This window comes from Plenodomus lingam (assembly GCF_022343315.1).
Source record: "Plenodomus lingam strain CAN1 chromosome Unknown contig_3, whole genome shotgun sequence".
Taxonomy (NCBI): domain Eukaryota; kingdom Fungi; phylum Ascomycota; class Dothideomycetes; order Pleosporales; family Leptosphaeriaceae; genus Plenodomus; species Plenodomus lingam.
Window position 1 is genome coordinate 1,780,505 of NW_027093944.1, and position 14,016 is coordinate 1,794,520.

Consider the following 14,016-nt stretch of genomic DNA (forward strand, 5'->3'; position numbering starts at 1 on the left):
ACTGAACACAAACGATAATCTCCCACATTGTTTCTGTCTTTTCAAAAATCTCACTGATTTTCAAGCAGTTCATCTACATTGTCGCGGACCATGGCGTCAACTAAAGGCCTCGATAATACTATCGCATCCACACCCGTCATCGTCACAGCGATAGTCTTTGCAGCACTCTACTCATTCTACTTATGGCTTTTACCCAAACCTATTCCAGGAATACCCTACAATCCAGAAGCAACACGCTCAATCTTTGGTGATATCCCTTCCATGCTTCATCATTTGAAAACATCCAAGACTGTCAGCGACTGGTTCAAAACCCACAATGAGCGGCACAATTCTCCCATCGTACAGTTGTGGGTTGGTTTGTTCCGGAGACAATGGATTGTCATTGATGACTTTCGTGAGGCACAGGTATGTTGGAGTAGTAGAGGCGATTCTCGAATGCCACATGAAACCCGACTCATTAACTTCGCGGCAACGAGCGAACTCCTGAATAACAATGTCAACAGGACATCCTCATGCGACGTACGAAAGAGTTCGACAAACCCGATTTAATAGGTGACATCTTCTGGGGTGTCACACCGCAGTTCCACGCCAATCTCGTCACAAATGAAGCGTGGCGTGCACAGCGCAAGTTAGTCTCAGACCTCATGACTCCTGCCTTCCTCAATAGCGTGGCGGCTCCGCAATTGCATGAAAAGTTCTCAGACATGGTCGCACTGTGGAGGGAGAAGATGAGACTTGCTCAAGGCCGACCGTTCAGTGTCAAGCACGACGTATACGAGGCCTCTCTCGAGGCGATTTGGGCCGCTGTGTTTGGCGGTGCAGAGGACACTGCAACAAGGAAGTCGGTTGAGCTGTTAGCTTCGAACAAAAGTATGCAGTTGCCTGGTGGTGCTAATGAGGAGGTAGTCTTCGAGAGAGTGCCAGCAGAGGCTATATTTGAGGCAGTGTTGAGACTGACGGATAGTATTGAGGAGACGCTCAAGAGCCCGTATCCAATTATTAGGGGGTTTCTGCAAAGATACTATCCGTCGCTGAGAAAGCATTGGAGGGTTAAGGATACAGTGATGACGGAGCAGATCAGGCTTGCAGAGGAGAGATTGGCGAAGATGAAAGACGACCAGGAAATCGTCATCACAAATGGGGTAGACCATGTACTACGCAGAGAACAAATGGCTGCGGAAAAGGAAGGGAGGGCGCCGATGTACTATTCGCCAGCAATCAAAGACGATGTAAGCTCTTTTCCCACGCCGATACAAGATCGCCCATCCCGTTCCTCCATCTCACAGATGACTCGAGCTAACGTAGACCTCCACCCAAGCTCTTCGGCCTCATGATAGCCGGCCACGACACAACCTCCACCACCCTGCTCTGGTCCGTGAAATTCCTCACCAAATACCCTTCCGTCCAACTCGCTCTCCGCACCTCCCTCCATGCCACCTTCCCCGCCGCCCGCGCAACCTCCCGCACCCCAAGTGCCCAAGAAATCGCAACAAGCACGAACCACTACCTCGACGCTGTGCTCGAAGAATGCATACGCTGCTCCACCACGTCCGCTCTGCCTGCGCGCACCGCAACCCGCGATGCCGTTGTCCTCGGCCACGTGATTCCAAAGGGGACCCGCGTCACATTTGTCACTATTCACGCTGGTGTCAATGCGCCCCCCTGGCCGATCCCCGATTCCCTGCGCAGCACATCGTACCACAAAGCCGGTGGTGGGAAGACGGGAACATGGGACCCAGACACCATTGCCGAGTTTGATCCACAGCGATGGCTAGTTCGCGACCAAGAGGGCAAGGAAGTGTTTGACCCAATGGCAGGACCGCAGTTGCAGTTTGGAGCGGGTCAGAGGGGTTGTTATGGCAGGAAGTTGGCGTATTTGGAGTTGAGGATTGCGCTTGTGTTGGTGATTTGGGCGTTTGAGTTGAGGGCTGTGCCCGAGGCGTATGATGGATGGGGGGTCATTGATATGTTGACGAGGAATCCCGAGCAAGCTTATCTTAGACTTGGAGAGGGGGCGAAGTGAGTACTAAAGGATAGAGGGGTTAAGGCGATAATTGCCTGTCTTTACTTGTATGTGAGATGCTCTGCTCTCGTTATTCATACTATCCCAACCTATAGAAACTGTCCGCACTCGTTGATGCAATACTATCAGCAGACTATGAAAGGTGCTAGGCGTCCATACCATCATGTTACAAAGGAACAATTTTTGTCAGATTAAAACGGTAATCAACAATTTGTACATCCACTACACATCGAACCAACGAAGACCCTCATGTTTCTCCGTACACCATAACACAGCAAATAGCATAACCCATAGAATACCCAGCCTTCCCACCTTCCCAGCCTTGCCTTCCCTTCCCAACACCACACACTTCGCATAGAATACCCCCCACTCTCTCACACCCTTCTCTTTGTATTATCCCCACTCTTAACCTGCAACCAATTCCCCGCCACCGGTGCCCCCAACCCCGCATCCTTCATAAACGCAACCCAATCGATTCCAAACCGACTACTCACAGCTTGCTTATGCGCCGCTGGCACCGCAAATCCTGCAGGCTGTTCATGCAGTAGAAACACGTAGCGGTGTGTTGGTGGGCTGCCGGCCGGTGGCGCAGGGCCAAAGTATGAGGATGGCGAGGTGGATTTGGTGGTGAGTAGGGTCGTGGTGTTGAGAGTTGTACCGGATGGTGTGAAGTCAGAGAGGAGGGCGTGAAGAACGGTTGTTTGGCGCGCGTTTTGGGAGCCGTCGATGTCTGCTGGGGGTTAGAATGGGGAAGAGTGAGGATCCGGGGTGCGGCGGGATTCGAGGATCATACCGATCATGGCGAGGAGGTATTTCCCTGTGAGTGTTGTGTTTGTGAGACCGATTTTTGGGGCGGATTGGGTTACTATAAGTCCTACGTTAGCGGGTGGTTTGCGGACCTGCATGGCAGGTAGGGTTTCGCGTACTGGATTTCCTGACGATGAGGCCGGGGCTGATGTAGGCTGTGCCATAGTACAGGTCCAGTGTCACGTTTGTAGCAGGTGAAAAGCCAGCAGGTGTGGTCTGGGACAAACCTAGTGTGGCTAGTAGAAACGATGGAACAATGGTAGTAAGCTTCATGTTGGATGATAAAAAGTATGAGAATGAAAGCTGGAAGCAGTGGTCGCTCCTAACTCATATAGGTGGGACCGACGAGGTTAAAAAATCCATTGGATGGAATTATACTCTCTGCATCACGGTGCGGAAAAAGTGAATTTTCATCATCATAGCACTGACTTCCGTAAGTGACTTTAAGTTATTAAGTAGAAGCCAAGCTAAATTATGGCAGTTCGAATATATGTGATGCCGGCTGAAAGCTGTGCCAATTTCAATCCTGGTAACCCCACAATGCACTTCTTCGGCATTTCGTTTACTACTAAAGCTTCATTACATCTCGAAGTGTTCGTTCATATTCTTTCTATCAAAAAACAAGCCACTTAAGGTTTCGTATTTCCGTCTTATGACGAATGGCCTATGTCTCACTGTCAAGGGAGCACAGCCAGTATCTTGTTTCCATCTGGATCTGCGATCAGGTCATGTTTCCAAGCAATTTCAAAGATCAAGCGCAGTAAGCCGTGTAGTCTTCTCCTCAACAGCTGCTGTCCGGCCACGCTTGACGACTATAAGGAGTTCTTTACCAGCTTCAATCTCGGAGATTAACTCCAGATCCTCACTGAATCTGCACTTGATAAATTGTCTTGAGGAGGCAGTTGCTGTAAAGTTACGTGATTCTGTGGTTCTACAAAGGAGCCAGGCGTGTCTGCCAAGGTGGATCGATGAATGCGGACTGAAGGCTCTGAGCGATCTCCATCCCCGGCCAGTGTTTGTTTGTTCCACGAAGAGGCTGTGTATGGCGGTGGTCCGCTTGCTCAACGAGGTCCCGAAATCTTCCTAAGATGAAGTGCTGAAACTGAAGCATATAGAAGCTGGTTGGAATTAAGCGGAGCTCTTTCCAGCTATTACTCCACATGATCAGGTTATCTACATAGAGTCTGACACGCGACTCAATGTTTCTCATCTCCGAGAACTACGATATATGCTAATTAAGGTGACAAGATGTAGATGTGGTAGCAATTGAAGAAATGATGCAATTACGCAGACCATTGGGTCATCTTTTTCGTTGTGTGAAGGCTGTAGCATAAATAAATACCCAGACGGGCGAGCATGACTTATCTTGAAGACATCTATCTAGCCAAATCCAGAAAGCCTATCCAGCTCCATTTCTAGATCTTCCAAATCGAGATGAACATGCTTGATACATATTTCGCAGGTCTCTACGTAGATCTGCTAATGAGTAGACAGCAGGTCAATGCGTTGGATGCATATTTCGTCCTCTTTGGTTTTCTAGTCGCCCGACGAAGACGGCCCTTTTGGCTCCAAACACAGTAACACATATATCATCTTTCACTTCTCATGGAAGCTCGAGTAGGGCTCGAAATGGCTGAGAAGGATTTTAATCATTTGACGAAGAGTAAAATTGTCTGCTTGGTATGGTGCGTGACCCTGGACGTGTAAGTACTTTTCGTACTATAGCAGAAAGTGTCTACCGGTACCTACCAGAGCGGCTAGTTCAATTTTTTTTGGTGGACGATTGTTCGGATTAGTTTAGCGTCGGCCAGTGGCGAATGCTCCAGGTGCATTCGGTGTTATGCTGATGACAAGCCTGGTGAGTAAGAGTGAAGAACCTATCACAGCTCAGTCTTGGTGTTACCAATATCACTGTGGTCGCAGGAAAGAAGGGGTAAACTCGACCTGATCATTCAATCTCAGTGAGAGGCTGCCTATCCAGTGTCAAAGTAGTCCCGACCGGATCATCAACCAAGCTTTCGCCAGGAGTATACAGGGCACTACTGTGCCGTCGTACAGGATGCCCGTAGTCTATGGTTGTATAAAGGGGTGTAGAGAGGTCTTCTGGAGCACTTCCGGGAAGGACAGCGAACTATCCTCCACCTCATCCATGGTACCTAGGTCCTCTCTAGCAGCCCTACCTACAATAAGGAAAGAGCCCAAGAACTCTAGAAGAAACGCTTTTGTATCAGCTCAATTGGTGATTTGATCAGAGAGTTTATCTATTGTTATGGGGGGTTAGTGCTGGGGAGTAGAGGAGCCAGACGTCTTCAGTCTCAGCCCACGAGCCTGACTTACCACCGTACCGAAGAGCCTCGTATCAACCTTCTAGACCAGCCTTACCACTATAGTAACAAGCTTCAACCTTCCCAAAAGCCTCAGCAAAAGGGACCTTGGGCCCCAATTTAACGCAGAGGAAAGCCTAGGCGTAAGCAAAGCAGAGTTGCCGAGGAAAATTCGGCAGGACAAAAATAGGCCCGAATTGTCAAATTACTACAATAAAATTTACCAATACGGGACTAGGGGCTCAGGTATAATTACTAGGCATTAAAACTCTAACGAATAGGGGGTATTTGGAAGGTGTTGGGAGCATGACGATGCCAACTTGCCAAACTCAAAGAGGGAGGAGTTTGCACCATTGTACAGGGCACTCATAGTGTGTGGTTGGCTAGGGGAACATCATAAGATATTCTGTATCACTATCACTAGGATAACAAACTATCATTCCTTCAATACACTCTACAATTCCTTCTTCTTTTCTCCATCTCGCTCCTCCCCAGCAGCCCCACTCACAGCAAGGAAAGAGCCCAAGAACAACAGGGAAAGACGACAATCACTCTACCGAACCAATATATAGTTTAAGTAAACCAGAGTCCTCCCGTAGTGCTGACTGAAAAACATGTGACCAGCGCTATCGAGGCTATACACAGACAAAGCAGACTCTGAATCTGCGATCGCCACACGATCTAGTGTGACGCCATCTATGTGGTCTCCTCTCGTGGCTAGGCTCGCCGAAGCATACAACACGAGTATCTGCCTCGTAGGAATGATCATCGGAGCTACCGCATCTGTTACAGCACATATCGTAGCATGAATTCCCCCTGATCTAGCCCAACGGGAGGACAGGGTGACCCATCTGGCCGGTAACTAGCCGAGCGGTAATTTATGTAGGTATGTGCGGTACCTGCATACATGCTCTCTTTTCACTGGTCATTCTTAGTACACAAGTGAACACAGATTTCTCATGGAATACAAGATGCAGCGTTTGGCAGATATCTTGAGCTGCGTAATAAAGCAATGATATTGTCAGTAGATCGCTCGTCACAGTTGGAAGAAAATAAGTAGAATGAATGGTCCTCAAGACTGTCTAGAACCAGTGTAAGCAAGGTGGACTAGATTCGAAATCAGCCATTGTTCCGTTGCAGAGAGTATTTTGTATAGTTGGATAAGGGGCTAGGGCTTACCTGAGGCAAGGGTATATATAGGCCTTCTAGAGCACTCTTAGTAAAGCAGCAGGCCGTCACTCTTTTATTTTGCTACTTCGTCTCTTCTGCCTCGCTCCTCCCAAACAAGCCTTACTTTAATACGGCAAGGAAAGCCCAGAACAAAGAACGCATCTTGTACCGACACACCATTAGCTATCGTCCATCATGAAGTCCCTCCTGTTTCTCGCCGCGGCACTTGCTGGTCTTGCAGCAGCATCGCCATTTACTCCACGAGCAGCTCCCGACTCAGGAAGAGCACGCTTCATGTTGCAGGTTGAGTCGTGAGTTTTGCAGTTGACAGTCGATTAATACCTAAAAGCTGACGTGGATCACAGTGACACAACTGCTCTAGCAAATCAATGGGTGTCTCTCGAAAGCGGAGCAATTAGCTACACCCTGTCAAATTCCCAGAGTCAAGCCAGCCAATTCTATGTGACTAAGTACGATCCAACTGGCACCTGGAGCCTGAATGCAATCGACAATTTGACGCACCAGGTCGCCCTCCAAGGGCCTAATAACGTTCTTCTCTACGCGATCCAGATGTCAAGTTATACTATCCCATGCGGCGTCCAGATGCAGTGGGCAACATTCACCAAGGACAACGGTGTTTTGGGGGTGAGCGATGGGAGTAGCTTGAAGGACCGAACGTTTGTAGCTGTCCAGCGCAATGGGGGTACCTATAGTGTAGCGCTATACGATGGTATGTACGTTGAGGTGGTGACATCAGCATTCAAACTAACATTATGCAGGAGTCAGTGATACCAAAGAGAGCATTACTCCCGTGACTCTGAAACTCGTGAAAGTAGAAGGCAGTGGTTCTGAGAAGTAGAATGCAGAAAGAACGGGGAATATCTTGGTGTTCCCCAGCATGATATGTTGATTCTATATAATCATAGCAAGCTTTAGTGTAGTTGATTACCGTGGTGTAGTTAATCTGTGGACTCACAGCCGTGCACATCTTTTTGTCTCTTTTACTCGTACATGGTCTGTGCACCTATCGATAACACTCGGTGATGTCGAATTTTGAAAGTCTTGGCATCCCACCACAGGAAGCGCAACCTCATTGACGACGCCGCCCACCAGCCCCGCGCACTGTGTCCACCGCCCCCCCTTCTACGTCCCCAGGCCGAATTCGAGACGAAAATACACCATGCCGGGTCCCAAGAACACACTCCTCATCGAGGGTACCTTTGAGGAGCTTACCGACGAGTTCGCACAATACATTGACGGCCTCAAAAAATCTCAGGGCGACGAGAGTTCCAATCTGCAGGGCGAGAGCGCGGATCTGCTCAAGGAGAACAAGAAGGATGAGGTCCTCAAGAAGCTGGTAGTCGGCAGTCAGGCGCTGAACCAGGCACCAGAAAAGGGTATGGGCAATGGGATTTTCGCAAATGATGCGAGACAGGCGCGGCTGACATTGTGCGCAAAACAGAATTCATAGCAGCATACAACCTGCTCATCCACCTTGTGATGCAGTCGCCAAATGTTTCCATGTACCTGCCCAAGATCTGCAACAATCTGAGCGCGCCAATCTCCTCGTCACCCCAGAACGGTGGCGGCCTCGCCCTTTCGATTCTCAGCACAATCTTCAACACCACCCCAGCCAACAGCGAGGTGAGGTACCACGTCTTCCTCTCCATCCTCCGCATCATCCGCGCCACCTCCAACTTCGAGACTCTGCGCCCACAGCTGATGCAACTGGACGCCTGGTTGGAGGCATGGGAAACCAGCAGCGATGAGAACCGCAAGCTGTACCTAGCAATTAGCGATGTCGCAGCCGACGCTGGTGAAGATGAACAGGCGTACACATACCTCATCCGCGCTCTGCGCACATTCTCTTCGGAAGAAGTCTCAAGCCAAGAGGCTCGCGATCTCTCCCTTCGCGCGCTCAAGGCCGCCCTCACACACCCCAACCACTTCGACTTCCAAGACCTCACCGAACTGGACTCCATTCAGGCTCTGCGCAACTCCGACCCTATATACTTCCAGCTCCTCGAAATCTTCAACTCGGATCTGCTGGACGACTACAACGACTTCAAGGACGAGCACGACGGTTGGGTTGCCGAGTCCGGCCTTGACGGCGATGCTCTAAATCGTAAGATCCGCCTCCTCACATTGGCCTCTATGGCGGCCTCAGCAGGACAGACGCGCTCCCTCCCCTACGAGAGCATTGCCAAGGCCCTGCAAATCCCCAATGAGGACGTCGAGATGTGGGTTATCGACGTGATCCGCGCCGGTCTCGTCGAGGGCAAGCTCAGTCAGTCCAACCAGACGTTCCTCATTCACCGCTCCACATATCGCGTCTTTGGCGACAACCAGTGGAGAGAGGTGGCTTCGCGGTTGGATTTGTGGCGGAACAGCTTGCAGGGCGTCCTGCAGGTCATCCAGCAGGAGAAGCAGCGATTTGTGCAGGAGAGGGAGGAAGAGGCGCAGAAGGCTGACCAAAAGGCCGAGATGTCATCGAGGTTTGGAAACAGGGGTGGGCAGAGGAAGCAGCAGCCGAGGGCTATCGACGATGATTTGGACTAGACGAGGTAGAGGCGGAGGGCTGATGGTTAGTGCGTGATTCTCAAGGGAAAAAGGCGGGTGCTTCGGATGCATGCATAGGCTTCTGGTTCTTGGTGATTAGCAGCCCTCGTGCTGCGGCATAGACAATGCAATCATATACAATAATCTCAAGATGAGGAATCAAGTTCAGATTTCGCGTACGCGTCTGCCAATCTCTAACATGCTCCCTAAAGCTCTAGCTAACATGCAGTTACTGCTCAATCCTCAAATTTCGCCTAAGCATTCTGCGTCTGCACAAACTTCAAAGTGATTGGCTCAACGCCTCTCTCCTTGAGCTTCTCCTGAACATCCCTATACACCTCCTCTGGGCTCCTCTCCGCATTCACCTTGACTACTCTGCCCTGGCTCTCGAATTCCTTGACCACGGGCATGCTCGTCTCAACAAAAGTGCGGAAGCGCTTCTTGATGGATTCGAGGTTATCGTCTGCACGGCCAGAGGTCTCGCCGCGATGCAGTAGGCGCTTTTCCATGACGGCTTCGGAGCAATCAAAGAAGAGAGTAAATTTGGAGGGGCAGACGGAACGTTCAAAAGCGTGGGCTTGGTCGAGTTTGCGGGGGAAGCCTAGATTGAGAGAATCAGTGTATGTTTCCATGTGGGTTTTGGAGTGGCAAAATCGACGGGATGGGGTAGGGAGGAAGGACATGGACGTACCATCGATCAAGAATAGCTTCTTCTCGTTCTGCCCACTTTCCATGCTCGCCTTCATAGCATTTTCCAACAACTTGATCGTGACTTCCATGGGCACAATCGTGCCCTCTTTGATGTATGTCTTGATCATCTCGCCAAACTCGCTGCCCGGTCTGTCCTGCTCCTCACGCAGCAAATCCCCAGCAGACAAATGCTTGAAGCCATAGTCTGACACGAGGTTCTGGCACTGTGTGCCCTTGCCCGCTCCGGGTCCACCAAGCACAAAGATAACAGTGACTTCGTCAGGAGAGAAGAGGGGCGAGGTGCGCGAAAGCGCAGGGGGTTGTTCGATTGCGGGCATGGTTGGTGTGCCGGGTTCCTCTTGTTCTTACTCTGCAGAGTGGAAGAGCAATTGGGAGCTTCTAATGAGGATGACTTGGTTTGACCTGACCCTTCCCACTTGGTGAGTGTCCCTGAATGGGTCCCTTGGGCTGGTATCCCTGGTCCTTTCTCTGGTCTACGATCTTCTTAAACAAGAAAGTACCTAGTCCAAAGATCAACAGGATCGGCCAGACCTTGAGCGGCGACTTGGTCTTTGGCGTGGTGATGTGAATGGGTGGTTCGTTGGGGCCAGTGGGCTCGCCGGGCTGGCGGAGGCGAGAGGTGAGGGTGCGGGTGGTGCTGAAGCTGCGGGCTGGCAGACGCGAGAGGACAAGAGAGCGGGAGAGCGAAGGAGGAGAGGGCATGGTGGGTAGGATGGGAGCAAGTGGACATGACGATGCAGGATGGGGAATGGTTGTGCAGCGGGACTTTTCCTTAGCGTGGGGGGGGGCCTGGAACGTCAGGTGAGGGCAGGTGCCTCCCACACTCTCATCTTCACTTTCCTCTCACCGAAAATTGTTGAGGCGTGATAGAGACTGTTGCTACCTAGACATGGCCATTCCTTGATACAGGTTTCATTACCTCTTGCTAACCATTAGGTGTTGTCGACTAATCGAACAGCTGCTGTCTACCTGCAACCATGGAAACATTGTCTGCACGGTGGCAGCCCCAGTAATTCCAGAGTCCAGACATATTCGATTCGTCCGCTGAAACTATCATAGTAGAGTATCTTTCGAGCCATTCTCTCTGCCATCTTATTGTGAACATGGCCTCTTCAGCTACTCTCTTCTCCCGTGCGCGTCCCGGCACAGAGCCAGCACCAAAGAAGATCCGGGGCTTCATGTCTCTCCCCGGCGAGATTCGCAACCAAGTCTACACACACTACTTTGCACCATCCTTTCGCTGCGAGTTCGCAGCCGAAGGTTTCCAATTTCATTCACCCCAATCCCGCACCGTGAAGCTCTGGTCTGGTCTCGTACACTCAGAGCACAAGCCCTACAAGTACGAAACGCAAGAAGCACCCCAACAACCCACCACCATACGGATATCTCGACCACTAGGCCAGTATAACATTGTCAAAGGTCTGAACACGAACTGGGCTTCATCGATCTACGCACTCAACCTTGTCTGTAAACAGATCTATGGTGAGACAAATGCATACCTATACAATAAAACCGTCTTCGCCTTCAACGCCCCCAAGCGAATCAATGCGTTTCTCTCCCTAGTCCCCCAAACAAACTTGACCCTCATCACGAAGCTCCAACTCCACTACACCACCTATGGTGAGCCTGTCAACAGCTGCGACTGCATCTGGAAAGCCAAACATCTCTCCAGCTGGTCCCGCGCCTGCAGATCCGCCGCAAAGAAACTCCTCAATCTAAAGACTCTGGAAGTGGACATCCACCACCCCAACCACGCGCCCAAGTTCAATCTCCGTGAACCATGGCTCTTGCCCATTCTGCAGTTCCGCCGCTTATCCCGGAAATCCAAGGCCTCGGTTGAAAATACACAGCCCAGCTCCCTTGCTCTCACCCACCTCGAAGCCCAAGCCAACAAGACTCTCACCAATGTTCGAGTCCGCATATCAACAACATGTTCCGATTCGTTTGGGGGAAATGACGCTTTGACTCGAGCTTCTAGGCATCTCCATGAACTCTTTGGCCAAGCTGTTGAGCTGGCGATACGCGGAGCGGGGGAAGAAGAAGCTATGGAGGGGTTTATGGAGGCATGGGAGGGTAGGTATGCGGTGTGGAAGCACCATTTGCAGTTTGCGAGGACGGGGTGGTGAGGCGGCGGGGTCAAGGGCAGACGCTGTGGTAGCCGTCATGAAATGGGTAATGGTTGGGGTCTCTTGTCCCCGGAGAGGGAGAGAGGGAGAGATTGTGTGCAAAGGGAGAGAGCGGGCGTAGAGGACAGGAGCCCGGGGTTCATGGGTTGCACATGTTCGGTTCATCATACTACCCACGAACCGGCACTATTGGCAAGAACAAATTTAAAGAAGAGACATGAGCCCCCCCAAAAAAAGGCTCAAAAAAATGAATTTTTCCAAAGAATACAACCCCATGACCAGAACCTTGACATGAGGATGCGTGCTCGTGTTTTGGATCTGCGGGTCGGTGTGCAGTAGGTAGGTCAAGTCAAAAGAGTACATGTACCTTTGCACACCGGTAGTATAGTGTCCAAGGCACAGGTCACCGCGTGGATACAAACATCGGGATTGCTCGGGCGAAGCTGCAATGCACACGGTCTGGATAGAGCCTCTAGCTGTTTTGTCGTGCAAAGACGGTGACAGGAGGGAGAATGAATGCTCATTTGGGGTTTCTATCCGACTATTCATTATTACCAACATATTCCCTTGCCACCAGGGACGCGTTTTACACAACAGCGCGCGCGCGATCCTACAAGGGAAGATAAAGGGATACCGGCTCCATCCAGATTGATGCCTCCCCTCGTCCGATCATAGTACATGACTGACACACACACACATTATACACAAGCTCTTATTCCCATGCAACTCATACCATGACATGACCAGGCGAGATTGCGTAACACAATGCTGCTATACGTCTCTTTCCTTTTTCCGCAACCTCCAAAGAGCACACACTCTTCCCTATGCATCTTCGCCGTCGCTCTTGACTCGACTCGGGGTATCTTTACTTGGAAATGATGACGCCTGCCTGGGCGGCTTGCCTCTGTTGTCGTGCGTTAGTGGTCTGTGCCAATACGGAGTGGGAAGAGGGAAGGAGATGACGTACTCTCTTGTTGATGAACATGGCGATGACCAGGACGGCAACGAGGAAGACAATGACGAGGACGACAATGACACCGGGCTCACGCTGGGCCCAGTTCTTGCGCTTGACGAGCTGGTGCAGGGCGTACTCGCTGCGAGCGACGAGGGACATGTCGATGGCGGCCATTGTGTATGTTGGGTTCTGTGGCAGTGGGTCAGATACGAGCAGGCTGCAGGAAATGGCAATGACAGCGAAAAGCCCAGAAGCTGGAGCGCAATGTCGAGGACCGTGTCTCGACAGGTGAAGTCACATTGCCCCCCTTGCGACGGCTTGGTAGGAAGAAGAGGTGCGCGGCCAAGCATGGTCGCATCCCTCACGCCAGCGCGACTGAGGTACCACAGGACGGGTCGTGCCAGCTGCGTCTGTGACGGGCGCAATGGAGCTCATGGCTCGAGGAGCAGTCGACAGGAAGCTTACCTTTACGAATTGAATCGGTCCTCAAACAAGAGACGAGATGCGTGAAGCTTGTCGAAGCTGTTGATGCGAAAAGAAGGCTGGTCAGCGCGCGATCGGATCAACCCAACAGGAACAGTCGCGACAATGGACTCGGCGAGCAGCGAGGATGGGGGGACTGGAGGAACAAGAGGTCGACGGCGGGCAAAGGCAAGATCGATCCAAGGTCGACCTTTTTGGGGCGGACGAGGCCCCATGCTCGGCTTTTAAATGAGCGCGCCGCGTTGGCCGAAAATTTCTGCAGATGGGACATTGAGGCATTTTGTTTGGCCTGTGTTGCCCCGGGCGCCAGCGGACCATCCGGGCGAGTTCCACACACAGACACACACACACACACACACACACACACTGGCGCGCACACACACACACACTGGCGCGCACACAGCAGAGAAGGACAAACAGCACACATGTAGAGTATACACATGGAATGGGAAATGGAAATGGGAAAGCAGATGGGATCAGACAAAAAGGCTGGCTACTTACGTGTGAAGGCGCAAGCGGTTGATGGACAAGCGCGGGTACAGTGGAAGTTGGCGATGCAAGTTTTGGTGGAGAAGCTGTTGGTTTGGGGGAGAAAAGTGAAGAAGAAGGTCAAAGGCCAAAGCCAAGTCAGTCACTCGACTGGAGGAGGCTGGGGAGAGCTTTGCCCTGCTTGCTTCCCAAGCTAAACTGTAAGCAGCTTGGGGGAAGGGTGGCTAGTCGAAGCTACTGAAACCAGCCAATGGCGCCAGAATGTATCCTCAATCCCTCTTCTTCTTTCCCACCACAGCTCGACTCGATGGTGACAGCAAGTTCCATTGTCGGCCGCCTGTGTGAAATGAAAAATGAAATGTTCAGTCA

The 14,016-nt window shown here is 51.3% G+C and overlaps 9 protein-coding genes across 9 annotated transcripts; 6 read left to right on the forward strand and 3 right to left on the reverse strand.

The window, feature by feature from the left end:
- Window positions 1-90: 90 nt before the first annotated feature.
- Window positions 91-2,023, forward strand: IAQ61_007939 (uncharacterized protein; the record flags this gene model as incomplete). The annotated part of the gene is made up of 3 exons (XM_003840552.1): window positions 91-405; window positions 504-1,229; window positions 1,319-2,023. The coding sequence occupies 3 exons, from the start codon at window positions 91-93 to the stop codon at window positions 2,021-2,023; spliced, it is 1,746 nt and encodes a 581-aa protein (XP_003840600.1).
- A 374-nt stretch (window positions 2,024-2,397) lies between these two features.
- On the reverse strand, window positions 2,398-3,103 carry IAQ61_007940 (uncharacterized protein; the record flags this gene model as incomplete). Its single annotated transcript, XM_003840551.1, has 3 exons — window positions 2,398-2,753; window positions 2,817-2,888; window positions 2,950-3,103. 3 exons carry the CDS (start codon window positions 3,101-3,103, stop codon window positions 2,398-2,400), a joined length of 582 nt encoding a protein of 193 aa, XP_003840599.1.
- A 1,348-nt stretch (window positions 3,104-4,451) lies between these two features.
- Window positions 4,452-5,963, forward strand: IAQ61_007941 (uncharacterized protein; the record flags this gene model as incomplete). Its single annotated transcript, XM_003840549.2, has 3 exons — window positions 4,452-4,533; window positions 5,228-5,400; window positions 5,779-5,963. Exons 1-3 carry the CDS (start codon window positions 4,460-4,462, stop codon window positions 5,961-5,963), a joined length of 432 nt encoding a protein of 143 aa, XP_003840597.1. The 5' UTR covers window positions 4,452-4,459.
- A 556-nt stretch (window positions 5,964-6,519) lies between these two features.
- On the forward strand, window positions 6,520-7,183 carry IAQ61_007942 (uncharacterized protein; the record flags this gene model as incomplete). Its single annotated transcript, XM_003840548.1, has 3 exons — window positions 6,520-6,635; window positions 6,690-7,054; window positions 7,104-7,183. The coding sequence occupies 3 exons, from the start codon at window positions 6,520-6,522 to the stop codon at window positions 7,181-7,183; spliced, it is 561 nt and encodes a 186-aa protein (XP_003840596.1).
- Window positions 7,184-7,504: 321 nt separating this feature from the next.
- IAQ61_007943 (uncharacterized protein) lies at window positions 7,505-8,883 on the forward strand (the record flags this gene model as incomplete). Its single annotated transcript, XM_003840547.2, has 2 exons — window positions 7,505-7,721; window positions 7,787-8,883. The coding sequence occupies 2 exons, from the start codon at window positions 7,505-7,507 to the stop codon at window positions 8,881-8,883; spliced, it is 1,314 nt and encodes a 437-aa protein (XP_003840595.2).
- A 254-nt stretch (window positions 8,884-9,137) lies between these two features.
- Window positions 9,138-9,911, reverse strand: IAQ61_007944 (uncharacterized protein; the record flags this gene model as incomplete). Its single annotated transcript, XM_066097795.1, has 1 exon — window positions 9,138-9,911. One exon carries the CDS (start codon window positions 9,909-9,911, stop codon window positions 9,138-9,140), a length of 774 nt encoding a protein of 257 aa, XP_065952292.1.
- A 61-nt stretch (window positions 9,912-9,972) lies between these two features.
- IAQ61_007945 (uncharacterized protein) lies at window positions 9,973-10,296 on the reverse strand (the record flags this gene model as incomplete). The annotated part of the gene is made up of 1 exon (XM_003840545.1): window positions 9,973-10,296. One exon carries the CDS (start codon window positions 10,294-10,296, stop codon window positions 9,973-9,975), a length of 324 nt encoding a protein of 107 aa, XP_003840593.1.
- Window positions 10,297-10,697: 401 nt separating this feature from the next.
- IAQ61_007946 (uncharacterized protein) lies at window positions 10,698-11,720 on the forward strand (the record flags this gene model as incomplete). The annotated part of the gene is made up of 1 exon (XM_003840544.1): window positions 10,698-11,720. One exon carries the CDS (start codon window positions 10,698-10,700, stop codon window positions 11,718-11,720), a length of 1,023 nt encoding a protein of 340 aa, XP_003840592.1.
- Window positions 11,721-12,678: 958 nt separating this feature from the next.
- IAQ61_007947 (uncharacterized protein) lies at window positions 12,679-13,185 on the forward strand (the record flags this gene model as incomplete). The annotated part of the gene is made up of 1 exon (XM_066097796.1): window positions 12,679-13,185. The coding sequence occupies one exon, from the start codon at window positions 12,679-12,681 to the stop codon at window positions 13,183-13,185; it is 507 nt and encodes a 168-aa protein (XP_065952293.1).
- Between the last annotated feature and the right edge of the window lie 831 nt (window positions 13,186-14,016).